At 38.3% G+C, this 14,577-nt stretch overlaps 1 protein-coding gene across 5 annotated transcripts in view; it reads left to right on the top strand.

Moving 5' to 3' along the window:
- The window catches only part of SORCS1 (sortilin related VPS10 domain containing receptor 1), a 271,364-nt gene that overhangs the window by 169,342 nt on the left and 87,445 nt on the right, over nucleotides 1–14,577 (top strand). For all 5 annotated transcript variants that reach the window (XM_027692166.1, XM_027692172.1, XM_027692170.1 and 2 more), the window contains one exon: nucleotides 9,996–10,069. In XM_027692166.1, coding sequence (XP_027547967.1) covers nucleotides 9,996–10,069 — 74 coding nt within the window. The remainder of the gene's footprint in view (nucleotides 1–9,995; nucleotides 10,070–14,577) is intronic.

A 14,577-nucleotide genomic window follows, 5' to 3' on the forward strand; every position in this document is an offset into this window, starting at 1 on the left:
CCTTACAATATTTTTCACTCACCCCTCTCACAGCATTTTGTAGAGTGTTACTGTGGTTATACTCTGTTCAGAGGAAGGTGCAGATTAAATTATTTCTGGGTGTTCAGTATGTCATTAGTCAAGGTCAAAACATTTCCTTTCCCTTGTGACCATTGAGTTCTCTGGACTGATATGAAACAGAACAGAAGCTGGTCTCTGATGTCTTTTTAGGACCCGTTGGAGTGAACATTACTGTGTGTTAATAAACAGGAAATTTATTACATGAAGAACAATGAAGCTTTCAGTGGGAACTTTGTCAAATAAAAGTATGATATAGTAGAAAATTTATTTCAGTTGTTATGGTATTCAGTCTGATCAGGAAATAATTCTGAATTAGAGACCATACAGGTAAGGCTTATTTAATTTATGATAGATGGCTACCAACAAGTATTGACACTATTCTGTGGGAAACTCCCACTTGTACAGAGTCCTAAAAAACAAAATGGATATAAGAACAAAGGGTCCTTTTGTGCGTTAACCTGAATTTATGGGGTTGGTGTTGGAGTTGGATGTATGGGGTGTTTGGGGTGAGAGGCTGTAGGCTGTATGATAAAATTTCTTTGTTATGGTGTTGATTAACAAATTGGATAACTGTTGGTAATTCAGTACCGTAGTTGCAAGACAAAAATCAGGTAGCACAAGGTCTGTAGATCTGTACCAATTAACTTCAAAATAGAATTTTAAAAGTCCTCTGAATGGGTATGAGTCACAGGCCTGGTTTCTGCTTTAAAGCCTAATGGATACATTTTCTGACTTAACAAGCTTTGGCCAAGAACTGTAGAGGGTAACCAGCAGGCAAAGAGTATTAATCAGCTTGGACTAAATTAAATGTAACTCAAACTAAGGGTCAAGTTCAGCCTATGGCTAAGTGTAAATGACTCCCATTGGTTTCATGTTTGTATATCCAAAGGCAGAATTTTCTGAGAGTAATTAAGAGGTCCTGCAGGTATTTAGATAATTGCAAAGGGAGCTGTGGGGTACTTTGGAACAAATGACACTGCTGTTAGCTATTTCGTGATCTTGTGCTGAGGCCTTATTTAAGGAAAGAGAACCCATTACTCCTTGGATTCCAGGCACTATGTGCATACTGACTAAAAGTCACTGAAGGAGGCAAGGGAAACATATCTGCATGGTAAAGAATTTACATTTTGATGCCAAAAACTTTGATGCCACTGATTCAAGATTCTGTGAAGGTGGTGTTGGTTGGGACTTTAAAGAGTGAGTTGGATGTTGATCAATAACGGTTGGCACAGTTTAATTTTACTGTTGACAGGAGGGAGGTGAGAGTTTGCACCCTTTTTGCAACATGATTGTTGTCATCCATTTGCATCCTGTCATTGCAGCAAATGGGACCAGAAGAATCAGGTGGTGAATAAGAGCAAGAGCTGGAGAGACAGGAATCACATTGGATCTGGATTGCTTTTGTTCTCAGAGGTTATCCATCCAATTCAGGACTGATGAGGGCAAAGCCAACAGTAGTCCGTGCCTCTCATTGCTCAGTTGTAATCAGCAGGAAATGGGTCACATAGAATCATCCCTCAATCTCTTCACAGCCCACTGAGCCTATCACTATGATAAGACCTTTTTTATTTCTTTGAATAGGGATTCACTGAATGGTAGGGAAATCTGTTTTAACTGAAGTAATTTTATGTCCTAGTTTCTTGGGTGTTGTTTATGAGTGAATGTGGTTAATTGCTGGGGTTCAGCTGAGAGCAACAACTCGTTAAGGTTCAGTGACTGTTACTTTTGTTCCCATATCTCTCTCCTGTGTCTCTGCCTTGGGCAGCAGACTTGAACTACCACTTCTGACAGACCAGTCCCTTATTGTCATGGCTTTTTCCTTCCAGTCTTGAGGAAAAAAGAGCAGCAAACCATCTGCTGCCTGCACTAATTGCTTCATGATTGCATTCATTGTTCTGGCCAAAAGTACAGTTGTTACTTGGCTGATTTTTACCACATAATTGCAGAACTACTTCTGCATGCTTCTCCATTACAAATCAGAAGGAAACTTCAGACACAGCAAAGCATTACTTGTAAGGCAAAAGCTTGTTGGAGGTCTTGTACGTGTGTGAGTTCTCATGGGTTTAATCAGCTTGCTCGTAGAATGAGGGGCTGTATTTTATGGCAGTATTGCTTACGTATTACTGTGTAATCTTCAGAAGTGTTTTCTGTGTAATCAGAGCATGGAATGTAAGAGCCTCTGATTCATGTGGAGATATCTTTTGCTATTCAGATGGGTCAGACACACAGAGGAATGGTTAGTAATCAGTCAGAAATAACAGAGCTATTTGAAGAAATGAAATACAGGTGAAATTGGGAAACACAAGTCAGGCAAAATGTGGGGTTGTAATTGCCCAGCTCAGGAATAAATGCACAAAGGCTCTCAAGCACTGAAAGGCAACAGCAGAGGCTGAAAAAGCAGGTTTAAAATGGAGTTATCGTTTTTGCTGCTCCACTCTCATTGTAAATAACTCTTGAAAAGCGAGGCACCCCAAATAAAAGGAGCTCTGTCAACACAGCACTAGTAAATGAAGAGGTTTGTATTTCCTTTCTTTTTTTTCTTATATTTTTTTTCATTTTGGCCTTTTTGAAATATCTGATTCCATCTTCTACCTTTGTTGATTGTATGTGTCATGCTGAAGATCAGTGTTAAGGACTGATGTTTCTAAAGTGCCAAAGTTTAGCAAATCAGGATTCTGATACTTGTGAGACAACATATCTTCTGACATCAAATCATATAATCTTCTTCATTTTCCTGCATTAAAGGATATCCACTCCTCATGCAGATAAGTGGAAGAGAAAGGTATTCTTTTATCAGGGATGACAGAGAAGCCACTTAAAGAAGAGATATGGATGCATGTGGCCACAGGATGTCTGTGAGAGAACAGGCCAACACTTAACAGTACCTTCAACCCCATCTATACATGTGTTTTGGTCTAATACTTGTGTCGGACAGCAGAGTATCTGCCATAGATGCAGCCAGCATTCACTCTTCAAGATGTGATGGACTATTCTGGGTATACTTTGTAATTCTAAAACCTTACATTTCATTGCACCAGAATCTTTGAGGGTGAAACTTCTTGGAAAAGGATCAGAACAGGAACCTCCAGAGGTTCCTTTCAACATAAATTATTCTGTTTCTATTTACACTCTCTCAGTTTCAGTGGTAACAGTCACAGCTTACTTAGAGCAGAGAAAGGAGAATAAAATCCAGATTTATTTTATCAAAAATTGCATCATAGTTTAAAAAAAACAAAAAAAGTCGATAACATCAAGTGACATGATTTCAAGGTTGAGGTTTTTTTTTTCCACACTGCTGACAACATTTAGAGGACTATTCACTTGGGCTAATGTTGGCTGAGGGAGGCTAATCCCATCTAAAGTTAATGGAGAGGAAAAAAGCTTCTCTATAGTGGTAAGCATTAGCCACTTTGAATCATCCTCTGGAAAACCCTATCTCTTTTGACAGACTACAGCCACAACCAGGGAGCTGGTTTGCATAAAGCTAACATTAACCTATGTGAATTACTCTCCCTTCCCCTATGGCATTACTCCTGCAACAGTCTATGCTCTTTGTGTTAATATTTGGGACACCACTAATCATCCAAGCCAGATTTCCAGCAGACTTGATTCTCTTTGATGCATATTGAAGATGAAAAAGTCATAAGTAATATGTATGTTAAAAGTTGTTTGTTCCAGCCTTTGCAATGTTGCACTTTTTGCACGATCTTAGATATCTTTTCTGGGTTACCAGCACTTGTGCCAGGGATGGATATGGCCTTCCACACAAAGGCCTTGTGAATGCTATTCTCTATTTTTAAGACATTCCATGTGGTTATGTTTCTAAGCAAGCGATGCACAGAAACACCCACATTTGTAGCTAGGGCTGTGCACACCATTTGTGTGAGGACCCTAAGCACAGATGCCTGTTAGGCATCCTGATAACACATCTAGCACACAACCCTTTGCAAATATGCCTTGTTATCTCTAGACAAACTGATGAGCCTTTGGTGGCAACCAGCATTCTGAAAATTAACAAAGAAGGGACATCAAAAGAAGAATAATGGTGCAGTGTACAAACTATGTTGTAAAATATACTTTCTTAGAGTAGTCATCAGTCTTTTACAGACCTCACTAAGCATGATGTGCTGGGGTAACAAATTAAAATAAAGAATGGAATTAAAAGATGGAAGAAAAAGAAAAAAATCAACTAGCAGAGCCCAGTGGCAGCCTGGCAGTCAAGAGAGGAAGACAGATTTCTGGGCCAGGACTGTGAACTGTGATAAGTAAAACAGAAGGAAAGATTCTCAAGCAGTAAACACTGTGTTCTTTACCACTGACTCACTCATCTTTAGGCAAATCAATACGTCCTTGTTTATCCATCTGTATAAACATCAGCCCTCTGTACCCTTAGAGAACTTGTTCTTTTACTGCTTTTGGGTCCATGGATACATACTTTTAGTTAAGGGCAGATCTTTTGTTTCTCTGCAAGATTTTCTGTGCTCTATCTAACTCCAGTTTTCCTACTTCCATGGAAAAAATGCTATTTTTCTTTCCATCAGAGTTGGACAGCTCACTGGATTAGGAATAAAGAAATGTACTCCATATTACTAGGTCTGACACTGCTCTCTGTGGTGTTGAGCAACTCCCTTCACTTTTCTGTAGATGACTCACCTCTCCCTTCTCTGTCTATGCCTCTGTTATTTGTTTGACTGTACTCTCCAATGTGTCTCTAGTTTCTTATTATACAAAGTGCCTGTCAACACTAAATTCACTTGAAGCCATAGGTTTTAATGTAATGCAAATGATAAACAATAATTTATTTTAAAATTTAAAGCTGTGCATTTGTGCATGAAAATTCTGACACTTTGCCCTAAATTCTGCTGTAACAAGCTTTTTCTGTTCTGTTCTTATTCTAATACAATACACTTTTTAAACAAAAATGCATAATGCATTTATTTAATGCAGTTGTGAACCTACTTAGTAAATTTACAACACAACAGAAAACAACTGCAGGATACCCTGTTACTTTTTACAGAGGTAGTATTTTTTTAGTAGAAGAGGGACTTAAACTTGAGGACAACATACTAAGTGAAGTGATAAATTCATCATCCCTTGGATTTGAGATTGGGTGTCTTTCCAAATGATACAATCTAGTTCAGCCATCAGTTGTTGGCCTGAATAATTCTCTTTAGTGCTTGAGCTAGTGGTAAAAAATCTGCAGCATCTGTTAGGAGGAGAACAGACTCATGATATTAGAGGTTCATTCTTGCTTTAATATATATGCCAGTCAGATTCCTTTAAATATGTCCTGGCAAAAAACATGCTTCCACCCACTTTTTTTAGCATCTGAGTTGAATGCACTGGAGACATCACCCTATTGGAGTTGTTTGCCAACTACCTCAAAAGCAGAACACTGGCTGAATATGGCTCATATCTGAGAATGTGTGAGTAGTTATTGAGGGTTAGGTAGGAAGGCAGCTAAGGGTCATGTCCAGGATGCTGTGATCTGATGAACAGGCACAAAAGAAATTGCTGTGTTATGATCATACAGAACAACAGACAGTCTATGTGCGAGTAGTGTGTGGTTCATCAGCAAAAGCAGCTGCAGAGCTGCAGACATCACTAGTGTTTGAACGAGCTGTGAAGCAGGTATCTGACAGCTTTATTGCCCTGATGTGTTTCCATCAGCATTCAATAAACACCAATTATTGGGAAACCTTATTGATGGCTTCTGTGTGGCATGATTAATGCATTGCCTGCAACTTAAAGTGTTCAAAGTCTATGCAGTGTCCTGTGAACTTCAGTGCTTCAAGGATATTTAAGCTTCTTAACACTCGAACTTACAAACAGATCAGAGATCAGGGATGTATATGACTGTCAGCACTGTAGTCCATTTCTGTATCCTTAATCATGAGTCTTATGCTTTATTCTAGGAAGAAAATACCATTCACAATTTCAGATTCTTTGTTTATACTCTTCTGTCAAATTCAATGTTGGTAGAGAAAAACCTGGTCCATAGTCTGATTCAGGCAATAACAACTTGCCTCCCTGCCTTTAGCTGCTCTGAAGAAGAAATGCCCCATGCAGCAATTTCATTAAATATAATATACTTTGTTTGATACCCAAGTAAGCTGGACTGAGGTGAGAGAAAGACAGCTTTTTTTGTTTTGAATATAAGAATATGAAAGTTGCTAAATCCAGTCGACAAATAAACTTATACTCCATGCTGTATTCCATTACAGCTTGTTTAGGGGAAATCTGTTAAGGAAAAGAAAAATAATCAGAACTACTAGCCAGCTCAAACAATTTTTCTCATGCCACTTTCATCATGCTATTTAAATTACCTTTTCTTTAACCAGGCTGGGAAACAAAAAGAGAGAGGGGGAGTATCGTATCATGTCTAGTGTAGATAAGGAAAGAAGTTCAGTTTTCAGATGTCAACTTCCCTTCTCCAGAAGATAGTAGTGTTGTGTTGTGAGAGGGCTCTTCTATAGTCTTGCCATTCAGAGAGTTTATTTGAATCCCTGCTCAGTCTCAGAAGGTATTTGTAACCTCAGAACAGCCTTTTCTTTTCTTTTGCATTTCTGTTTCCTTATATGAGTGAGGTAGGTGGTAGGTTTCTACTTCACGGAATATTAGGATTTTTAAAAGCAAAACAAAGGAAAACCAGACTGTTAATGATTGTTACACAATCTGCGCATTACACAGAAAAATAAAAGTACAAGAGAAGAGGAAGCAAGAACAGAATTATTCCCTGATGAACCAGGGTCAAATCTAAGAGATCAATATGAGATTTGTACTTCATATCAGTTTTGTCTCTGTGAAACCAGATATGTCAGATAACTACTTGGTCCTCAGATGAAAACATACATTGAAATGGTAATAGGTTCCTTTTCTATCTGTGGTTGAAAAAAAAGTGTAGCAAAGAACATTATCTAATTTATTGTAATAATGAAAATTGTCATCAGACAGCAGCATGCCAAAGAAAACAAAATGTCATCTCTGAAGGGACTGCATGCAAGAGTCTGTCACTAGAAGTCCCGAGAGAGAAGGATTTTATAATGACAACAAAATACCATGCTGGATTTAAAAGCACTATAATTGCTAAATGGGGAAAAATAATCCCAGCTGTATCATAACTCATACTTGAAAAAAATCTAGCCTCTGAATACTCCTTTTTTTCTGGTCCAACTGAATAAACTCAGTTAAAAAATGAATGATACTAGAATAAAATATCTGTAAAAAATCCTTACTGCCAAGGATAGATTGTTTTTTGGGGGGAGAGGGTGATACATAAGTTGAGGAATTCTGCCTTTTCTAAAGGTACACTGGTGCTGCTTGTGCTGCTTGTGCAGTAAAGGCCAAGGTTGGTGCTGAGATAATGGCAGAGGAGGAAAAACCATCTAAAGCCTGGTTATTAAAGTGTCTCATCAAAGACAATGAGAGCTTTAGGCATGGATTCTCAGAGAGCTGATATTTCTCTTTGAGAGCTGTTGCCTTTTCTCACACGCTGTCTCCAGCTCACTGGGCACTGGTTTCTAATTTGAGTCCAGCTCTGACAGTAGTATTGCTATATCCATTTCCTGCCTTTGAAAGAAACTTATAAAGTCTAGCATTTCTCCACTTTTTGCCTGAATCATGTCTCATTCAGGGCACAGATTAAGAGAAGGCTGGGCTCCCTGGGTGCTGCGCAGTGTCACAGCTTCTGTTCTGCTCGGGGAGCTGTCGGATGCACCAGGTAAACAGCCCCTCTGAAGAGCTGTGCTGGAAGAGCCAGAGGGAAGCCGTGGCACTGGGACTGTTCAGCCACCTGGCACTGCAGTGGGACTGCAGGCACGAGCACAGAGAAAGCTTTTGCACGCTGAAATTAATCTCAGTTAATTGTTACTATCACCAGCAAATTCACAACCTGCTGAAAGTTGTGCGCAGGGAAACTAGAGAGGAATAAGGGTGACAGATACAAAGGTGGGAAAATGAGATTTAGTATGATGTCTTCAGGCATCTGAACATCAATGTCGCTGTAAAGCTTAGATCCTATGTATCCCTGTGTGTCTGGAAACACACAGGTATTTGCTGAGTTGTTTGGATTGCTCCCTGTTCTTAGTGAAAGGATGATATGAGCTTTATTAAAACTAAAATTACTGTATGTCAAAGACATTACTTGGCACGGAAGAAACTACTGTGCCAGTAAAGGGAGAATACTGACATCAGTGAGATGATAGATAATAACAACAGCTTATTGTTACTATGTTTTTATTTTTGCTGCAATTATAAAAGCAGGTCTGGAAATGGATTTTAAATGTGAAGGGGGGGAATACCTCCTCTAATGGTAAAGTTCTTTAATAGGTAAATTCAAATTACTTTTAAAAATTAATGTTAAATATTCCAAAAGATTTTCTTAAATTTTCAAAAATGAAAGTTTTCCTTAGTTATAGTTAAGGTGTCCTACAGTTTAAATAAAAATATATCTGGAATCTTCTATTTAAGGAAAAATAGCAGACTCACCACTGAAGTTTTAAAGTGGATGCATTTCCAGCTACAAAACTAAACTGCTCTTATTATCTTCTATCCCCTCCACCTTCTTCCCTCTCTCTTCGACTGTTCAAGAGAAAGAAAGATGAAAGAGGTGAATTTTTAGCTTTCATATTTAAAGTAAATTTTGACATATGCCATCTACCGTTTACCAAGAAGCTGTTGTAACTAGTTTCTCGATGTCCTTCCAAGTTTTTACCATAGAAAAGCTGAGGGATATTGGGGTTTGTGTTTGGAATGAATAGCCAAATAAGTAGATCTCAAGGTTTTATACATCCCAGTCTCATGATTCTTAAAATATATTCAAATCATCTTTCTGATGAACCTGAAGTTTTAAAATCATAATTTTTTCCTTCTCAATTATTCTCATAAGTATCCATCTTTCTCTTCCCTGCCACAATGTGTTCCAAAAAAAATTTGTCAAGGTTTGCACATGAAGATGCAGATTGTTGGCATTTTATGCAAGATCCCTAAAGTGGTGTCATGAAAAGGGAGATCACAGTTCAAAAAAAGGTGTCCAACATCTGCCTTGCCAGAAAGGGGACTGACCAAGTCTACCGAGCAAAGGAGAGAATGGAAATAGGATGAATCTGCAAGAAAGTTTAGGGTTGACTGCTTCTCAGTTCTTCCATGTGATAAATTTGAAGCTAAATAAAGCAAAAGAAATAAAAGAACCCAAGTGATCCTTCTCTCTACTGGCCTTCCGAGAATTACCTGATGGCAGCATTTACGGGTAGCATCTGTTTGCAAGTGCTCTATAACAGTAACATTTGTATATCATTCCGCAAAGACATGTCAAACTATTTCTAATACCTGTAACATGCCTTTTTGCTGACCTTTCTCAGCCTGGTTTGGTATTTATCATGAAAATATTTTCTGAAATGATTGATGTATTTGGATATTGTTTGTGTAACCAGAGTAGGAGAAGGTGTCACGTTGTTTGCAGGAGAAGGACAAGAGCAGAGGGAGAATCATGGGTTTCTGTGCTATAAGCAACTTGCGCTATTTAAACTCATCCAGTCCTGCAAGAGAAGTTTAGACATGTTGGAACATTTTTGGTGCCAGATTGAAAAAACTATCTAAGGATGGCACTGATAAATAGAACGAGAATGTCCTCCTAACATAACATTGAGGAAGGCAACTGGATGATGAATTTTCATTCATGGCAGGTTGTTGGGTATACACATGAAGTGATTCCTCAGGTAATACCGGTTGTGTCCCATATCACACATCTCAGTATTGTCTATGCCAATAAAAGGCACCACAGACACCTTTCAGCTGCCTCAGGGGTGTCCCTTTGAGACTGGAAGAAGTAAAAGTCCCAAGTCACTATCTCAGAAGTGATACAGGGTTCTTCAGGTTAATTTCTCTGAGATCTTTGTGTTTTACTGTGATTCATGACTGTTTGTTTTTGTCCCCAGTTATTCAGTTCAGTGGAGTTTGGCAGAAGATGGCTGCTTCTTCATGAGGGAGTTGCACCAAACAGATTCTACTGGTAAGAGCAAAAACCTCTTCCTCATTTCCTGGACACAACTTCCCCATACATATAGAGGTGTTGAAATGAGGTCTTGAAGGCAATGTGGCTGAATGCAACCTGCACTGCTGGTTTGTTGAGATTAATTTAGAACTGGTATGAAAGGGACATTGTGTGTTTATACGACACTCGAAAATTGGGTCTTTGATCTAAGGGTGATGCACAACTGAACCATGCTGAATAATAGTCTGAAGAAAGCATTGATTTGGGATAGGAGAGTGAAAAGTTCAGTCTGGTCCTGCTGCAGTTAAGGGCCAAAGCCTGAAGTCTTGGAATCTTTGAGGATACCAGCATTTCTGTCACAGGTAGCAATAGATTCCTCTAGTGATACGTTTTTAACTACTGTTAGACCTATGCAGTCCTTGAAAGTTAATGACCATTGAACTAAAGGCACACACACTTTTTCATTATGAGCTTCAATCACTCTGCAGTAAAGCTTCTAAGCAGCAGTGCAGTGTTTCCAGTCAGATTTCCAGCTGTATGAATCAGCCATGTGTAAGTTCCTCCTGCTGAATCTTTGAATGTCAGTTGTTTTATGGCAATGGCAAAGCATTTGCAAGTCTGGTGCCAGAGTTACCTTGCAGAAGTATCATGGCTCTTTGTCACTAATGCAAGTTGAACTCTTTGCTGCCTTAGCGTATGCCATATGATTTGTATCTAAATTCACTTGGGGGCATTACCTACATGCCTGTGATAGAATTCGAGGCATCTGTAATGCATGAGTTTACTTAAATGATATAGTCCAAATGAAAGATAAGGTTTTTCTTGTGTTTTACCTTATTTCTCTTTTTGCTTACACTGGTGTAAATCTGTGAGACTTCTCATCAACTCTTCATGGAAGCAGCAGTCTGCCTGTGAGCAGTAGTGGGCTTATGTCTTGTGAATATGCCTTTCAAAGAGAAGCTTTTGATAAAATAGTCATCTTGAAATCAGGAGAAGCTGAACCCAATGGTTGAAATAAGACCCCCATGGTAGTTTCTAAACTATAAATTTCTGCCAAACTCACAGGTTTTGAACATATCAAGATTCGGGAATGGTTCAGTCAAATATTTTCTTTTAATTTATAAAAAAAGTAAGAGCTCTAGGTCAAATTTACTTCTACAGTTAAATTTATATTTGGTCTACAAAGGATATACCAGAGATTTTGTTTGCTGCTCCTGCTATTTAATCCTTTCTCAGAACCTGTGTTAGCTGAAACTTTTGCAAGCTAAATTTCATTTTTAACTTAAACTTGTTTTTTATCTAAGTGTCTGTAGACAGACGTGTGTATTTGTATCACTGTTTCTTTCCTGTAGAATTCCTAAAAGAGTCTCAAAATTTCAGATGCAAACACACAGCTCTACACGTCTGGTTTTTTTCTGGGCTAATAAAAGCAGAAAGTCATAGAAATCTGGGTACCCAGTCTTTGAGACGCCAGCAAAATTGTAATCACTGGAGAGGGTCAGAGAGATGGAAAGACTGTCCCTGTATCCCCATATTCTGTACAGTGCTCCCAACCTTTTGAAGTTTCCTCTCATTGCTTACAGATCTGGTTTATTGTAAATAGAGATGATGGATGCCTGCAATAAAAATAATGATGAAAATTATCATTTTCCCTTTCTATGGAGCTCAAACTTTGAAGGCCTCTTAGAACCTAACAAATAAGACAACTCAGGCTTGGAACTTCAAAGGCAAAGAGTAAGTTAAAAGATGAAAAGATGTTACAACCACCCATCTAACTTCCCCACAGCCAAAAACAAAGCATGAAACTGCAAGCCTGTATTTTCACCTTGAGTAGAATGTCCTTTGTATAACACATCTCAGTGTAACCTAGACTGTACTTCTGCTATCAAAAGTAAAAATAATCAAGCTTGGGGAGACAGTGTTACATCTTATTTTGGTTTATTTATTATGACCATAAACACCCTGGGAAAAAAAAATACTGTTAACTACAATTCTATGGACACTGTCTGTTCTCAAACCCATCCATAGTAGAAAAGAGCTGTGCACATGTAATTGAGAACCTGTACCCCACAGAGAGCAACACTGGGCTTTTCTATGCACTTTCATTCCTGTGCAGACAAGTAACCTGGGGATAAAAGAGACACTGAAGTGCTGAAGCAGAAGGGCAGCCCTTTGCACTCAATGTGTGGCCACTGCTGACTTCCCATGCAAGAAAAGCAGAAGGGAACTGGAATTTAAGAGGGTACAGGAGTAAAGTTGAAATCCAAATTTCTGCAGCAACATCTCTGTATCTAGTGCTGGTTCACAAGTTGGATAAAGCCTTGCTCAGTACCCCATGGTTTGTTGTTGGTAGGGGTTTCTTTAACTCATTATTTTGACGAGGAAATATGCAGTCTTATGCATCTGTTAAGTCAGAAGACTGACTTCAACTTCACTTATTCTTAAGAGCAGAAATAAATAGTGAAGTAAAATGTCCCGAAGTCACAACTTTTCAAGAAAAGCAGAATGTGGGGTTACTCTCTCCTGTTGCTGGTGCTTTCTCTAATTTAAATGTGTTTGAAGGAATCAACCAGGACACAGCAGTAATGGGCAAAGAATGAGGGATATTTTCTGTTGTCTAAGGAAGGCTGAGGAGCTGCTTTAATACAGATTGCTTCCAATACTGTCTAAACTAGGACTTCTCCAAAACCGGAAGACACAAAGCAAGGCCTGCATTTAGTTACACTGCTTCTTTTGATAGGAGGGGTAATCTGGAAGACTTTAAAGACTTTTACATGGGGTTGGTGAAACCAAAGATGCATTTTCCTTATTGCTCACTGATATTTTCATTGCTATTTTACTCTCTCATATTGTCTAGTAAATAGTTTGTGGGTCACTCTAAGTCTTGTGAATAAACACCATTAGGCTTGCTAGTTTTAGCCTTGAGAAGGCTCTACCTGCAAATGCTGTCAGAGAATTTGTAGTGTCTTTTACAGCTGCATTTCTTATATATGTTTCCAAGAGGATTTTCTTCTTTATTTGCTTATTTTTTGGCTGCTCCATGAAACACTGCATTCTACTGCTACCCCAGAGAAATTTAGCCCCATGAAGGAAAACACTAAAGCAATCTGATAATGCCTACTACATAACTCTGAGAAAACACTCTGTGTGGACACAACTCAGCTCCTTGTAACTAATACATATTTTGTATTCTTGAATCCTCTCATTAAGAGAAGTCATTAATATGGAAATAGAATATTTGTTTATTCAGAGCTCCTCTGTTCTCCCTTTTCATTCTTCCACCTGCAGCTCCAAGTGGTGCCCTGACATCCACACTTGTGATGAAAGAAATGTAATGTCACTTTGTGGAGGTAGAAATAAGGTGAGAGATGAACAGATGAACTCAAACCGTTAAAATTAAAGGGTACTGGAGTTTTCTTGTCTTAAAAATACCACCAAACAACAAATTAAACACATGTAGAAAAAGGGGATCTGTAATTTTCTACCTCATTAAAAGGTTGTGAAGACACATTTGTGCTGGGCAGGCTTTAATGATGGACTACTGTAAAACTGACATCTCTAATAATTGCTATAATTTGGGTACCATCACATATCTGTTTGCATAATCTAAGCATGTGACAGTGGTATACTGAGGAAAATGTAATCCTCTGAGAGTCAACCACGTCATGTGTCAGATGGAGACATGAAAGAATCCACACTGCATACAACCCCGAGGCATGGCAGGTCTGCACTGTATCAATAATTTTCATGGTTTTTATAATTTCTCTGGCAGCTTCTTGATATTTTGCTGTTAAGTGTACTGTGGCAGAAAAATACATGTAAGCTATCAAGGTACTTGGTAATTCTGGAACTGTGGTCTATGAAAATACCCTAATTACTAGGAAGGAATATTCTAAGTGATAAATACTTCATCAGGGTAATACAGGAACAGCAAGTTAATATAATGTGGATTATTGCTGATAGCACAGTGTTTACTGATGTAGTTGACATTAGGGGAAGAGAATGCAGTAGATCCTAGTTTAAAAAGTTGGATAAATGCTTTATCTAAATACTTCTGAGTTTATTTTTGTGACACTTGGTCATTTTTGATATACATTCCTGTGATGGAATTTTGGTGGTGAAGATGCTGATTTGTAGTGAATACAAATGTGAACACAATTGGCCAATCAGTTATGTTGAGAATTACATTACATTTTTCTTCCTTTTTTAAAGTAGTCCAGTCATCGAGTCAAAGTTCACTAATGATACTTGTGACTTGCAAATCCAAATACCCATGACCAGTAGTTGCAAAAAACTGGTCAAAGTGCATATAGTTCAATATGTCCAAAATATATATGCAGACATTCATTGCTCATTAAAAGCCAGGTTTTTATTCTAGTCCTCAGATCAAGTCATGCCTTCCACCAGAAATTATTTTCTGAAAGTCACTAAGTCAAGGTATCACAATTGGATACAAAAGGTTAAAAATCTCATTAAAATGTATGGAAAACATAATGTTTTTTTAATCAAAATGAGACGTTTTACTT

This window comes from Neopelma chrysocephalum, unplaced genomic scaffold, assembly GCF_003984885.1.
Source record: "Neopelma chrysocephalum unplaced genomic scaffold, ASM398488v2 Primary Assembly neopelma1_85, whole genome shotgun sequence".
Classification (NCBI taxonomy): Eukaryota; Metazoa; Chordata; class Aves; order Passeriformes; family Pipridae; genus Neopelma; species Neopelma chrysocephalum.